Below are 15,938 nucleotides of genomic sequence, written 5' to 3'. Positions count from 1 at the left end.
AACCCTTAGGAGTATTGATAAGCAGAGGGATCTGGGTCCGGATGACTGAAGGTAACAGCGCAGGTAGATAAGGCGAATATGTGGGACTAAGGACTAGGGCATTGTATTCACAGTAGCTGTGGGAGTCGATGGGCTTGAAATGGATATTCGTTTCCAGGTGGTTACCCGAGATGGAGACAGAAAGGTCCAAGAAGGTGAGGGATGTGTTGGAGATAGTCCAGGTGAACTTGAGGTTGGGGTGGAAGGTGTTGGTGAAGTGGATGAACTGTTCGAGCTCCTCTGGGGAGCAAGAGGCGGCGCCGATACAGTCATCAATGTACCGGAGGAAGAGGTGGGGTTTGGGGCCTGTGTAGGTGCAGAAGAGGGACTTCACCAGTTTCAAAATCTCCCCTTCCCCTACTGCATCCCTAAACCAGCCCAGTTCGTCCCCTCCCCCCACTGTACCACACAACCAGCCCAGCTCTTCCCCCCCACCCACTGCATCCCAAAACCAGTCCAACCTGTCTCTGCCTCCCTAACCTGTTCTTCCTCTCACCCATCCCTTCCTCCCACCCCAAGCCGCACCCCCAGCTACCTACTAACCTCATCCCACCTCCTTGACCTGTCCGTCTTCCCTGGACTGACCTATCCCCTCCCTACCTCCCCACCTACACTCTCTCCACCTATCTTCTTTTCTCTCCATCTTCGGTCCGCCTCCCCCTCTCTCCCTATTTATTCCAGTTCCCTCTCCCCATCCCCCTCTCTGATGAAGGGTCTAGGCCCGAAACATCAGCTTTTGTGCTCCTGAGATGCTGCTTGTCCTGCTGTGTTCATCCAGCCTCACATTTTATTATCACATTTTATTATCTTGGTCTGAGGCCATGTGGGCGGGGCTCCGCGCGGGAGGGGTCCTGTGTAGGCGGGGCTCTGTGTGGGCAGGGCACCGCGCGGGCGGGGTCCTGTGTGGGCGTGGTCCTCTGTGGGCAGGGCTCCGCACGGGCGGGGCTCTGTGTGGGCGGGGTTCCGCGTGGGCGGTGTCCTGTGTGGGCGGGGCTCCGCGCGAGCCGGGACCTGTGTTGGCGGGGCTCCGCGCGGGCGGTGTCCTGTGTGGGCGTGGCTCCGCGCGGGCGTTGTCCTGTGTGGGCGGGGCTCCGCGCGAGCCGGGACCTGTGTTGGCGGGGCTCTGTTTGAACCGGACGCTGTGGACGTGACTCTGAGTGGGACGAAGACTGTGTGGGTGGTGTCTGTGTGGGCGGGGTTCTGTTACGGTCCGACTCTGTGGGCATGGCTATGTGTAGGCCGGTGACCATGTATGCCGAACTCCCTGTGGGCGGGGCTCCCTGTGGGCAGGGCTCCCTGTGGGCGGGGCTATGTGTAGGCCGGTGACCATGTATGCCGAACTCCCTGTGGGCGGAGCTCCCTGTGGGCGGGGCTTAATGTAGGCCGGTGACCATGTATGCCGAACTCCCTGTGGGCGGGGCTCCCTGTGGGCGGGGCCATGCCTGGGCGGGGCTGTGTCGGGCCGATCGGGCGAACCGGCTCGGGCTCAGGCTCGGGCTGGGAGCGGCGGCCGTGACCCGGAGGATGTGTCCCGGAGCCCGGACAGTGGGGAGCCGCCCCACCCCGCTTCAGCTGCTGCTGCTGCTCGGTTTGGGGCTGCGATCCGGAGCAGAGCCACAATTACCCGGCGGTAAGTGACCCTGAGCCCGGGCGCCGATATACTCCATCTCCGGATCCCCAGCACATGATCCCAACTCCGGATCACAACTCCAGATCCCAACTCCGGATCACAGCACAGGATCCCAACTCCGGATCACAACTCCAGATCCCAACTCCGGATCACAGCACAGGATCCCAACTCCGGATCACAACTCCAGATCCCAGCATCAGACCCCAACTCCGGTTCCCACATCTGGACCCTAACTCCGATCCCAGCCCCGGATGCCAATTCCAGATTCCAGTACCGGATCCCAGCGCCTGACTCCAACACTGGTTCCCAAATCAAGGTCCCAACTCCGAATCCCAGCAGCAGATCCCAGCACTGGACCCCAACTCCAGTTCTCAAATCTGGATCCCAGTGCCGGGTCCCAGCGCCAGATCCCAACTCTAGATTCAGCACTAAATCCTCACTCTGGATCATAGCACTCGATCCCATCTCCGGATCACAACACAGGATCCCAGCACTAAATCCTCGCACTGGATCCCAGCAATGGACCCCCAACTCCAGATCTCAGCACCAGACTCCCATGCCGGATCCCAACCCTGGTTCCTGACGTTGTATCCCAGCGCTGGATCTAAACTCCAGATGTAGCACTGGATCCCAGATCCTGATCCTAGCACTGGATCACAATTCTGGATATCAACACTAGATCCCAACTCCAGATCCCAGCACTGTTCCCCGACTCCAGATCCCAGCACCATACCCCAACTTCAGATCACAGCACTGTCTCCCAAATCCAGATCCAAGAACCAGATCCCAGCACTGGAGCCCAACTCCAGGTCCCAGCACCAGACCCTAACTCTGGATTCCAACTCCTGATCACAACACCGGATCCCAACTCTCCCACAAGACTTAGATCCTGGATCCCAGAACCAGACCCTAAATCTGGATCCCAACTCAAGATCCCATCAATTCCCCAACTCCGTTCCTCCCAACATTGGGTCCCGTATCCCCTACCCCAGCACTACATCCCATTCTCCTCTTCCCCACTCAGCTCGTGATGCCAACCCCCCCAACTCTGAATGATATTCTCTCCTACCCCACCCCACTGTATGGCCCTCCTCATCCATGCCCCCAAACACCTCCATCCAATTCACTCTCGACTTCTGGTCTCACACATTGTTTAAAAATTCTCTTGTGGCATGTGGCCATCTCTGGCTGGGCCCAGCATTTCTTGCTCATCCCTAATTTCCCCACAAGAAGGTGGGGGTGAGCTGCCTTCTTGAATTGCAACAGTCTGTGTGCTGCGGGATGACCCAAAGTGCTGTTAGGGAGGGAATTCCAAGTTCGTGATCCAGTGACAGTGAAGGAACGGGGATATATTTCCAAGTCAGGATGGTGAGGGGCTCAGAGGGGAACTTGCAGGGGGTGGTGTCCCCATGTATCTGCTGCCCTTGTCCTTCTCGATGGAAGTGGGCGTGGGTTTGGAAGGTGCTGCCTGAGGATCTTTGGTGAATCCCTGCAGTGCATCTTGTAGACAGTCCACACTGCTGCTACTGAGTGCCGGTGGTGGAGGGAGTGGGATGTTTGTAGATGTAGTGCCAATCAAGCGGCTGCTTTGTCCTGGATGGTGTCGGGCTTCTTGAGTGTTGCTGGGGCTGCACCCATCCAGGCAAGTGGGGAGTATTCCATCACACTCCTGGCTTGTGCCTTGTAGATGGTGGACAGGCTTTGGGGAGTCAGGAGGTGAGTTACTCGCCGCAGGATTCCCAGCTTCTGACCTGCTCTTGTAGCCGCTGTGTTTATGTGGTGAACCCAGTTGAGTTTCTGATCAATAATAACCCCCAGGATGCTGACAGTGGGGGCATTCAGTGATGGTAACACCATGGAATGTCAAGGGGCGGTGGTTAGATTGTCTCTTGTTGGTGATGGGCATAGCCTGGCATTTGTGTGGCGCGAATGTCACTTGCCACTTGTCAGCCCAAGCCTGGATAGAACATAGAGCAGCACAGTACAGGCCCTTCAGCCCACAATGTTGTGCTGAACTTTTACCCTAAACCTAAGGTCTATCTAACCTCGACCCCTACCTTATACTATCATCCATATGCCTATCTAATAGCCACTTAAATGTCCCTAATGAGGGTGACTCCACTACCCTCTCCGACAATGCATTCCAGGCCCCTACTATTCTCTGAGTGAAGAACCTACCTCTGACGTCTCCCCGATATCTACCTCGGTTCACTTTAAAACGATGTCCCTTTGTGATAGCTATCTCCAGCCCAGGAAAAAAGTAACTGGCTGTCCACTCTATCTATACCTCTGATCAATTTATACACCTCTAATAAATCACCTCTCATCCTTCATCGTTGTTCAAAGAAAAGCCCGAGCTCTCTCAACCTTTCCTTGTAAGACCTTCCCTCCATTCCTGGCAACATCCTGGTAAATCTCCTCTGCACCTTTTCCAATGCTTCCACATCTTTCCTGTAATGAGGTGACCAGAACTGGACACAATACTCCAGATGTGGCCGAACCAGGCTTTTGTATAGCTGGAGCATAACTTCACGGCTCTTGAACTCAATCCCTCTTTTAATGAAATCTAACACACCCTACGCCTTCTTTACAACTCTATCCACCTGGGTGGCAGCTTTCAGGGAACTGTGAACATAAACCCCAAGATCCCTTTGCTCCTCCACACTGCCAAGAATCTTTCCATTAACCCTGTATTCTGCTTTCAAGTTTGTCCTTCCAAAATCAATCACCTCAGGCTTTTCAGGGTTAAACTCCATCTGCCACTTCTCAGCCCAGCTCTGCATCCTATCAATGTCCCTTTGTAACCTAGAACAACCCTCCGCACTGTCCACTATGCAACCCACTTTCATATCATCCGCGAACTTGCTAATCCACCCTTCCACTCCCACATCCAAATCGTTTACAAAAATCACAAATAGAAGAGGACCCAGAACGGATCCTTGTGGTACACCACTCGTAACTGAGCATCATGTTGAATATTTTCCATCCACTACCACCCTTTGTCTTCTAAGGGTCAGCCAATTCTGAATCCGTAGATATTGTTCAGATCTTGTTGTATGTGAACACGGACTGCTTCAGTATCTGAGGAGTCGTGAATGTTGCTGAACATTGTGCAATCATTGGTGAACATCCCCACCTCTGACCTTATGATGGAGGGAAGGTCACTGATGAAGCAGCTGAAGATTGTTGGGCCAAGGACACTACCCTGAGGAACTTCTGCAGAGATGTCCTGGAGCTGGGATGATTGACCTCCCACAACCTCGATCATCTTCCTCTGTGTCAGGTTTGACTCTAACCACTGGAGCGTTTGTCCCTGATATCCATTGATTCTAGTGTTTCCAGGGCTCCTTGATGACACACTCCGTTGAATGAAGCCTTGATATCAAGGGCTGTCACTCTCACCTCATCTCTGGAATTCAGCTCTTTTCTCCATTGAACCAAGGCTGTAATTAGATCAGGAGATGAGTGGCCCTGGCAGAACCCAAACTGGGCGTCACTGAGCAGGTTATTGATAGCTCTGTTACTGACACCTTCCATCACTTTACTGATGATCGAGAGGGACTGATGGGGCGGTAATTGGCCGGGTTGGATTTGTCCTGCTTTTTGTGTACGGGACATACCTGGGCAATTTTCCACATTGTCAGGTAGATCCCAGTGTTGTAACTGTACTGGAACAGCGTGGCTCAGTGAGCAGCAAGTTCTGGAGCACAAGTCTTCACTACTATTGCCTGGATGTTGTCAGCGCCCATAGCCTTTGCAGTATCCAGTGTCTCCAACCATTTCTGGATTTCACGTGGAGTGAATGGAATTGGCTGGAGACTGGTATCTGTGATGCTGGGGACCACTGGAGGAGGCTGAGATGGATCATTCACTCGGCACTTCTGGCTGAAGATTGCTGCGAATGCTTCAGTTTCATCTTTTGCACTGATGTGCTGGGCTCTTCCATCATTGAGGATGGGGACATTTGTGGACCCTCCTCCTCCAGTGAGTTGTTTAATTGTCCGACACCATTCACCACTGGATGTGGCAGGACTGCAGAGCTTCGATCTGATCTGTTGGTTGTGAGATCGCTTAAACTTCCTGTTTTTGTTGTTTCCTGTGCAAGTAATTGCAGAAACCATAGTTGTCCATATTACTTAAATATATTACTTTCTGTGAGGAGGTCTGCTGTGTCCCAAGTAAAACTAAGGAATTCTTTGGAGGGTCTGACAGTCTTGTCTTTGACCTTCACTTGCTCTCAATCAGGCCACACACTCAACTGTTCGCCTCCTACAACAGAACGATGCTGTCAGGCACAGGCCTCTGTTCCCAATGTTTGCTGAGTGGGAATGTGTACAGCAGAGCAGGATTTCACACATAACCATGCGATTGGAAGAGGTGAATTTGCTGACCGTTTGAGCACGTTATGCCACATAAGAAAACACACTGTGAGTGATGAAACACACGTTGCTGCAAACAGGCTTGTTACTCTGTGTGTTGCTTGTAATCGCATTGCGCCACAACTGACAGGCAGGCTCACAACACTGTATACACCCTGCACATGGAGCCCTTAAAGGTGAAGCCTCTTAAAGATAAAGCACACATACAACAGAGATCTCAGTTCAAACGTGACAGGTAATTCATTTAGGACACAGATGGTGTAGGAGGGAGACATTACACTGACTGGTTTTGGGGCAGGTGGGACCTGGGAAAAAACACACTGGGACTGATCTCCTCATGGGAAGAATTGTGAGTGCGGCTGAGGTGAGTTTAATTTAATTGCTGGGCGTTAGGACTGGCCCGAATTGGAAGGAAGTGAAATTAGTAACAGGAAATTGAAAAGTGTTGAGTATGATGAGGAGACAGGCAAGGTTTACCGTGTCTGTGATGTGTGAGACTGGCATCTTTGATCAAAATCAGCATCGTCAGCGAATAGATTACAAAACGGTAATTGTTACAGCAACTCTGAGATTCTAACCAGCAAACCCACACAGGCACACAGAATCCCCACAGGCTGATGGGTCACACCTCCTCTGAAAACTGCGCTTCTCGGCATTATGTTCAGGTCAGACAGAGTGACCAACTCTGAATGCTGACACCTCCAGAAATCACAGTGATTGATATTTCATTGGATCATTTAATACTACGTTATATCATTTATGTTCAATATTTCACAGTGTCGGACAAATCTTCAGTCGATTGTCACTGAGAGTCAGTGTGTGTGGGACTGTACCCCAGTGAGAGTCAGTGTGTGTGTGGGACTGTACCCCAGTGAGAGTCAGTGTGTGTGGGACTGTACTCCAGTGAGAGTCAGTGTGTGTGGGACCGTACCCCAGTGAGAGTCAGTGTGTGTGTGGGACCGTACCCCAGTGACAGTCAGTGTGTGTGGGACCGTACCCCAGTGAGAGTCAGTGTGTGTGGGACCGTACCCCAGTGAGAGACAGTGTGTGTGGGACCGTACCCCACTGAGAGTCAGTGTGTGTGGGACTGTACCTCCGTGAGAGTCAGTCTGTGTGTTTCGGATTGTACCCCAGTGAGAGTCAGTGTGTGTGGGAGTGTACCCCAGTGAGAGTCAGTGTGTGTGGGACTGTACCCCCGTGAGTGTCAGTGTGTGTGGGAGTGTACCCCAGTGAGAGTCAGTGTGTGTGGGACTGTATCCCAGTGAGAGTCAGTGTGTGTGGGACTGTACCCCAGTGAAGGTCAGTGTGTGTGTGACTGTACCCCAGTGAGAGTCAGTGTGTGTGGGACTGTACCCCAGTGAGAGTCAGTGTGTGTGTGTGACTGTACCCCAGTGAGAGTCAGTGTGTGAGAGTGTACCCCAGTGAGGGTCAGTGCATGTGGGAGTGTACCCCCATGAGAGTCAGTGTGTGTGGGACTGTACCCCAGTGAGGATCAGTGTGTGTGCGAGTGTACCCCAGTGAGAGTCAGTGTGTGTGTGTGACTGTACCCCAGTGAGAGTCAGTGTGTGAGAGTGTACCCCAGTGAGGGTCAGTGCATGTGGGAGTGTACCCCCATGAGAGTCAGTGTGTGTGGGACTGTACCCCAGTGAGGATCAGTGTGTGTGCGAGTGTACCCCAGTGAGAGTCAGTGTGTGTGTGGCTGTACCCCATGAGAGTCAGTGTGTGTGTGTGACTGTATCGCAGTGAGAGTCAGTGTGTGTTTGGGACTGTATCGCAGTGAGAGTCAGTGTGTGGGGGGGACTGTACCCCAGTGAGGGCCAGTGTGTGTGGGACTGTACCCCAGTGAGAGTCAGTGTGTGTGGGACCGTACCCCAGTGAGAGACAGTGTGTGTGGGACTGTACCCCAGTGAGAGTCAGTGTGTGTGAGACCGTACCCCAGTGAGGGTCAGTGTGTGTGGGACTGTACCCCAGTGAGGATCAGTGTGTGTGCGAGTGTACCCCAGTGAGAGTCAGCGTGTGTGGGACTGTACCCCAGTGAGAGTCAGTGTATGTGGGACTGTACCCCAGTGAGAGTCAGTGTGTGTGGGAGTGTACCCAGTGAGAGTCAGTGTGTGTGTGGGAGTGTACCCCAGTGAGAGTCAGTGCGTGCGTGGGAGTGTACCCAGTGAGAGTCAGTGCGTGTGGGACTGTACCAGAGTGAGAGTCAGTGTGTGTGGGACCGTACCCCAGTGAGAGTCAGTGTGTGTGGGACCGTACCCCAGTGAGGGTCAGTGTGTGTGGGACTGTACCCCAGTGAGAGACAATGTGTGTGGGACTGTACCCCAGTGAGAGTCAGTGTGTGTGGGACGGTACCTCAGTGAGAGTCAGTGTGTGTGTGGGAGTGTACCCCAGTGAGAGTCAGTGTTTGTGTGAGTGTACCCCAGTGAGGGTCAGTGTGTGTATGGGAGTGTACCCCAGTGAGAGTCAGTGTGTGTGTGGCTGTACCCCATGTGAGTCAGTGTGTGTGTGTGACTGTATCGCAGTGAGAGTCAGTGTGTGTTTGGGACTGTATCGCAGTGAGAGTCAGTGTGTGTGTGGGACTGTACCCCAGTGAGAGTCAGTGTGTGTGGGACCGTACCCCAGTGAGAGACAGTGTGTGTGGGACTGTACCCCAGTGAGAGTCAGTGTGTGTGAGACCGTACCCCAGTGAGGGTCAGTGTGCGTGGGACTGTACCCCAGTGAGAGTCAGTGTGTGTGGGACTGTACCCCAGTGACAGTCAGTGTGTGTGGGAGTGTACCCCAGTGAGAGACAGTGTGTGGGATTGTACCCCAGTGAGGGTCAATGTGTGTGGGACTGTACCTCCATGAGAGTCAGTGTGTGTGTGGGAGTGTACCCCAGTGAGAGTCAGTGCGTGCGTGGGAGTGTACCCAGTGAGAGTCAGTGCATGTGGGACTGTACCAGAGTGAGAGTCAGTGTGTGTGGGACTGTACCCCAGTGAGAGTCAGTGTGTGTGCGGGACTGTACCCCAGTGAGAGTCAGTGTGTGAGAGTGTACCCCAGTGTGGGTCACTGTATGTGGGAGTGTACCCCCGTGAGAATCAGTGTGTGTGGGACTGTACCCCAGTGAGGATCAGTGTGTGTGCGAGTGTACCCCAGTGAGAGTCAGTGTGTGTGTGGCTGTACCCCATGAGAGTCAGTGTGTGTGTGTGACTGTATCGCAGTGAGGGTCAGTGTGTGTTTGGGACTGTATCGCAGTGAGAGTCAGTGTGTGTGGGGGACTGTACCCCAGTGAGGGCCAGTGTGTGTGGGACTGTACCCCATTGAGAGTCAGTGTGTGTGGGACTGTAACCCAGTGAGGGTCAGTGTGTGTGGGACTGTACCCCAGTGAGAGTCAGTGTGTGTGGTACTGTACCCCAGTGAGAGTCAGTGTGTGTGGGTCTGTACCCCAGTGTGGGTTACTGTGTGTGGGAGCTGTATCTTTGTTTTACGCAGTTGTTCTGATGTATTTGCAGTAACCCTGGATGGAGTTCAAGTGACCCTGTATTGGCTGGGACCTGGCCATAGCCCGCAAGTTATAACGGCGGGAATGCAGGTCAGTGAAAGAGTTTCCTGGTTGGAATCTTCATTTGCGAACCCATCGGAAAATCCTGTGTTTACCTGGATCCTGTGGGAAAACCTGGGGTTGACAATGCGACATAGTGGCAGGACTAGACCATGTCGCTTGTTCAGTCTGCTCCACCATTCAATGAGATCATGGCTGCTGTGATCATTCTCAACTCCACTTTCCTGCCTTTCCCCCATCCCCTTTGATTCCCTCCCAGATTAAACATTTACACAGATTCACTCCCCTCTGCGAGCACTAATTCCTCCCCAAATCTGTATTTATTGGATAGGCCCTTATTTTGAGATGAATATATTTCCCTCCACCTGGGGAAACGACATTTCCACATCTCCCTGACCAAAACAAAGAACTGCAGATGCTGGCGCTCTGAAACCAGAACAGGAATTGTTGGGATGACACAGCAGGTCTGGCAGTGTTTGTGGGGAGAAAGCAGAGTGAATGTTTTTTTCAGAACTGTTAGCACCGTGGGTAAAATGGCATTGAGACTGAAGGTCAAGTGGGGGAAGATGTTGGAGGGGAGTGGATAGGTGGAGACAGTCCAGGTAAAGAGAGAGATGGAAGGAGTTTTCACAAGCTTTCGGAACTTTACTCTTTCTTCAGGTGTTAGAGAGAGAGGGAGAGAGGGAGTATCAGACACAGAATGTATAAGTAAGTGATCAGAGGATCACACTGTTGATGAGGATGTATTAAACAAACCTGAGATACTGTTAAAATCTTTAATCAGTTGAACGTTTTAATTCATTAAAATTATTTGTAAATCCCTCAATTCCTTTAAGCTCACGTTCCTGATAGAATTTACCAGTGTATTTGAAGCTAATGGAGCTCGCTGTAGAGTTAGTGTACAAGATGATTGAGGAGTTTGAGAGAGGTGTGACAGTGAAATCTCTGTGTTGTAGGTCAACGTTAGCGAGTTTCTGGTCTGTCATCCTTTCAGGATCTGTTGTGCTTTCTTGTGTTTCTGTAGAATCTTGCTGTCTGTAACAATATAGTGAACAAGGAGATAATGGATAGCAGGCCCAGGGCAGAAGAAAAGCTGGATCAGCAACAACTAGAGCTAAGAATAAGGAAATAGATTATCCCCCCCATTCCCACTTAGCCCTAGGCCCATTATCACATCGCAGAGGTTGCTTTCAGTACAGTTCACCCCCGTGAGTCCATAACATTGTATTTCCCCACTCTCTAACATGTCTGTATCCCTCTGCAGAGCCTTTGTGTCACTTCCTCACCATGTGCCTTTCAATCTATTGTTGATTCATCTCCAAACTTGGACACAGTGCATTCGCCTTAGTTCCTCATCCAAGTCATACAGCCTGAGTAAAATCAGAAGGAACTGCAGATGCTGTAAATCATAAATGAAAACAGAAATTGCTGGAATAGCTCAGCAGGTCTGGCATCAACTGTGGAGGGAAAAACAGAGTTCATGTTTCGGGTCCAGTGACCCTTCCTCAGGACCCGAAACATTAACTCTGATTTTTCCTTCACAGATGCTGCCAGACCTGCTGAGCTATTCCAGCAATTTCTGTTTTTGTTCATTGAGTCTTAGAGCCATAGAAGTATACAGCATGGTCCAACTCATCCACGCTGACGAGATATCCTAGCTAAGTCTAATCCTACTTACCAGCATTTGGCCCATATCCCTCTAAAACCTCCCTCTCCATGTCCCTATCCAGATGCTTTTTAAATGTTGTAACTGTGCCAGCCTCCACCCACTTCCTCTGGCAGCTCTCACACACTCCACCCTCTGCCCGAGAGAGTTGCCCTTTAGGTCCCTTTCAAATGTTTCCGCTCTCATCCTAAATCTATGCCCCTCTAGTTTTAGACTCCCCTACCCTGACGAAAAGGTCCTTGTCTATTCACCTATCCAAGCCCCTCATGATTCTAGGATCTTCTCTCAGGTCACCCCTCAGCCTCTGGCTGTCCAGGGAAAATAGCCGCAGGCTATTCATCCTCTCCCTTTAGCTCAAACCCTCCAACCCTGGCAACGTCCTTGTAAATCTTTTCTGAACCCTTTCAAGTTTCACAATATTCTTCCTGTAGCAGGGAGACCAGAACTGCACATAGTATTTTAAAAGTGGCCTGAAAAATGTCCTGTACAGCTGCAACATGACCCTCCCAACTCCTATATGCAATGCAGTGACCAATAAAGGCAAGCGTACCAAATACCTTCCTCACTATCCTGTCTACCTGCGACTCCACTTTCAAGGAACTATGGACCTACACTCCAGGGTCCCTTTGTTCAGTAACACTCCCCAGGTCCTTACCACTGAGCGTATAAGCCCTGCCCTGATCTGCCTTTCCAAAATGCAGCACCTCACATTTATCTCAATTAAACTCCATCTGCCACTCCTCAGCTCATAGGCCCATCTGTTCAACATCCTGTTGTACTCTGAGGCAATCGTCTGTGCTGTCACCTGGAAACTCACTAAGCATACCTCCTACGTTCACATCCTCATTATTTATATAAATGATGAAAAGCAGTGGACCCAGCACTGATCCTTGTGGCACACCGCTGCTCACAGGCCTCTGGTCTGAAAAACACCCCTCCACCACCACCCTCGGTCTGCTACCTTTGAGCCAGTTCTGTATTGAAATGAATATATGCTGTAAATAATTGTGGCCCCCATCACTAGTCCTTGCAACACTCCTTAGTTACAGGGCACCGTCCTGCATATACCCCATTTATCCTCACCATCTGTTTTCTGTTAGTTAGGCTCTCTATGCGAGTAAACTTCCTCCGTTACCATGGGCCCTTAAGTAGCTGAGTGTGTGGAGCCTTATCAAAAGCCTGTGGAAAATCCAAATCTGTTACACCCACTCGTTCCCTGTTGTCTATCCTACCCGTTACCTCCTCAAAGAATTTGGATAAATTTGTGACAAGTTCTCCTTCGTGATTAGATGCTGACAGTGTATTTGTAATAACCTCTGACATCTTCCCAATTACAGACATTAACTCACTGGCCTGTACTTAACCTGCTTTTTGTCTCCCTCCCTTTTTAAAAGAAATTCTGCTACATTGGCCGTTTTCCACTTAGAATCATAAAATGCCTACAATGTGGAAGCAGGCCATTCAGCCTGTTGGGTGCAGACTGACTCTCTAAAGACCATCCTACTCATACTCTCCCCCCTCCTACGCTATCCACAGAACCCTGCATTTTCCATGGACAATCCCCCTGAGCACAGTGGGTAATTTAGCATGGACAATCCCCCTAATCTACACCTCCCTGAGCACTGTGGGTAATTTAGCATGGCCAATCCCCATAATTTACACCTCCCTGAGCACTGTGGGTAGTTTAGCATGGCCAATCCCCCTAATCAACACCTCGCTGAGCACTGTGGGTAATTTAGCAAGGCCAATCCCCCTGATCTACACCTCCCTGAGCACTGTGGGAAATTTGGCAAGGCCAATCCCCCTGATCTACACCTCCCTGAGCACTGTGGGTAATTTAGCATGGCCAGTCCCCCTGATCTACACCTCCCTGAGCACTGTGGGTAATTTAGCATGGACAATCCCCCTAATCTACACCTCCCTGAGCACTGTGGGTAATTTAACATGGACAATCCCTCTGATCTACATCTCCCTGAGCACTGTGGGCAATTTAGCATGGCCAATCCCCCTGATCTACACCTCCCTGAGCACTGTGGGTAATTTAGCGTGGCCAATCCCCCTGATCTACACCTCCCTGAGCACTGTGGGTAATTTAGCATGGACAATCCCCCTGATCTACACCTCCCTGAGCACTGTGGGTAATTTAGCATGGCCAATCCCCCTGATCTACACCTCCCTGAGCACTGTGGGTAATTTAGCATGGCCAATCCCCCTGATCTACACCTCCCTGAGCACTGTGGGTAATTTAGCATGGACAATCCCCCTGATCTACACCTCCCTGAGCACTGTGGGTAATTTAGCATGGACAATCCCCCTGATCTACACCTCCCTGAGCACTGTGGGTAATTTAGCATGGCCAATCCCCCTAATCTACACCTCCCTGAGCACTGTGGGTAATTTAGCATGGCCAATCCCCCTAATCTACACCTCCCTGAGCACTGTGGGTGATTTAGCGTGGCCAATCCCCCTAATCTACACCTCCCTGAGCACTGTGGGTAATTTAGCATGGCCAATCCCCCTAATCTACACCTCCCTGAGCACTGTGGGTAATTTAGCATGGCCAATCCCCCTAATCTACACCTCCCTGAGCACTGTGGGTAATTTAGCATGGCCAATCCCCCTAATCTACACCTCCCTGAGCACTGTGGGTAATTTAGCATGGCCAATCCCCCTAATCTACACCTCCCTGAGCACTGTGGGTAATTTAGCATGGCCAGTCCCCCTAATCTACACCTCCCTGAGCACTGTGGGTAATTTAGCATGGCGAATCCCCCTGATCTACACCTCCCTGAGCACTGTGGGTAGTTTAGCATGGCCAATCCCCCTGATCTACTCCTCCCTGAGCACTGTGGGTAATTTAGCATAGCCAATCCCCCTAATCTACACCTCCCTGAGCACTGTGGGTAATTTAGCATGGCCAATCCCCCTGATCTACACCTCCCTGAGCACTGTGGGTGATTTAGCATGGCCAATCCCCCTGATCTACACCTCCCTGAGCACTGTGGGTGATTTAGCATGGACAATCCCCCTGATCTACACCTCCCTGAGCACTGTGGGTAATTTATACCTCCCTGAGCACTGTGGGTAATTTAGCATGGCCAATCCCCCTCATCTACATCTCCCTGAGCACTGTGGGTAATTTAGCATGGCCAATCCCCCTAATCTACACCTCCCTGAGCACTGTGGGTAATTTAGCATGGCCAATCCCCATAATTTATACCTCCCTGAGCACTGTGGGTAATTTAGCATGGCCAATCCCCCTAATCTACACCTCCCTGAGCACTGTGGGTAATTTAGCGTGGACAATCCCCCTGATCTACACCTCCCTGAGCACTGTGGGTAATTTAGCATGAACAACCCACCCTAGCCTGCACATCTTTGGGCTGTGGAAGGAACCTGGAGCACCCGGAGGAAACCCAAGCAGACACACGGAGAACATGCAAACTCCGCACAGACAATTACCCGAGGCTGGATTCGAACCCGGGTCTCTGGTGCTGTGAGGCTGCAGTCCTAACCAATGAGCTGTACTGTCTAGGACTCTTCCAAATTGTAAGGATTCCTGGAAGATTGCTCCCAGTGGATGTAGCTGCTTCCTTTCATATTCCAGAATGCATTACGTTTATCCTGTCAGCTGCTGTTAGGCTTCTCTGAGATTCCCTGTCCCCTCCATTATTCTAAACTCGAGTGAATATAATCCTAACTGATCCAGTCTCACCTCATATATCAGCCCTGCCATAGCGGGAATGTCTGGGAAACCATCACTGCCCTCCCTCTGTAGCAAGAACATCCTTCCTCAGATAAGGAGAGCAGAACCACACACAATACTCCAGGTGTGGCCTCCGACTGAAACAGAAACTTCTGAGTATAGGATAGTGCGGGTGGAGATCAGCAGTTGCCCACTGCTTGGTGAGCCTAAAGCCAGGGCCATGATCTCATGTGTGGGACATCTCAGACTGAGGTGGAAGTTGGGGTTTGGGGTGATGGCAGGGGGTGAATCTTTGGGATTTTGTACCTCCCAGAGGCTATGGGAGCTCAATCTTTGCACAAGGTCAAGAATGAAAATGTTACGATTGTGGAAACCAGTAACATTCAGATGGTGTGTGGCTCCAAGGATTTGGTTTTGATGGCTGGCATCTTCCTGTTCCCAGTGCTGGGGCTCTCTGTTAAGGGTGAGCTGAAGTTGTTTGCTTTGTTTTATGTGGGTTCATTGTGTCTCTGCCAGACGTCCTGCCCTGTTTGGGGAACAGTGCGAGTCAACATCGGGGACACTGAGCTGGTGCTGCAGATTGAGAGGAACAAGTGAGTACAAACATTTGTACACCTACCCCTACCCCAATCCCCAGGAGGGGGTCACACTCTGAGACACAGCAACCTGAGTGGTGCTGAGTGAGGCCATTTGGCCCATTGTAACTATTCACACCAAGGATCCTGATGCATTCCTTTCCCAGCTCTTACTCCATATCTTTGTCATTACAGCTTGTAAACATCACCAAGCCTTTTCAGTCTGAGAGAGTTTGTTTCTGAAACGATTCGGTTCCAGAGCTCGTTAGGTTCAAGGTGAAACATTTCCTGCTCTCCTCCTGCTTCCTTTCACTGAATGAATGTCAACATCTTCGTACACTCTCTCCCTCAGCTCCCCCTTGTTTTTTACACCTGCCCATTTGTCAGAAAGAAGACAGGCCC

The 15,938-nt window shown here is 51.2% G+C and overlaps 1 protein-coding gene across 1 annotated transcript in view; it reads left to right on the top strand.

Moving 5' to 3' along the window:
• Positions 1–1,378: 1,378 nt before the first annotated feature.
• LOC132209542 (disintegrin and metalloproteinase domain-containing protein 33-like) overlaps positions 1,379–15,938 on the top strand; it is a 76,585-nt gene continuing 62,025 nt past the window's right edge. Inside the window, exons 1-3 of the mRNA XM_059645348.1 lie at positions 1,379–1,669; positions 9,540–9,619; positions 15,478–15,554. Of these exons, the coding sequence (XP_059501331.1) occupies positions 1,432–1,669; positions 9,540–9,619; positions 15,478–15,554 (395 nt within the window). The 5' untranslated portion in view covers positions 1,379–1,431. The remainder of the gene's footprint in view (positions 1,670–9,539; positions 9,620–15,477; positions 15,555–15,938) is intronic.

The sequence above is a fragment of the Stegostoma tigrinum genome, chromosome 1 (genome assembly GCF_030684315.1).
Source record: "Stegostoma tigrinum isolate sSteTig4 chromosome 1, sSteTig4.hap1, whole genome shotgun sequence".
NCBI lineage: Eukaryota > Metazoa > Chordata > Chondrichthyes > Orectolobiformes > Stegostomatidae > Stegostoma > Stegostoma tigrinum.
This window is presented reverse-complemented; position numbering and strand designations above follow the sequence as displayed.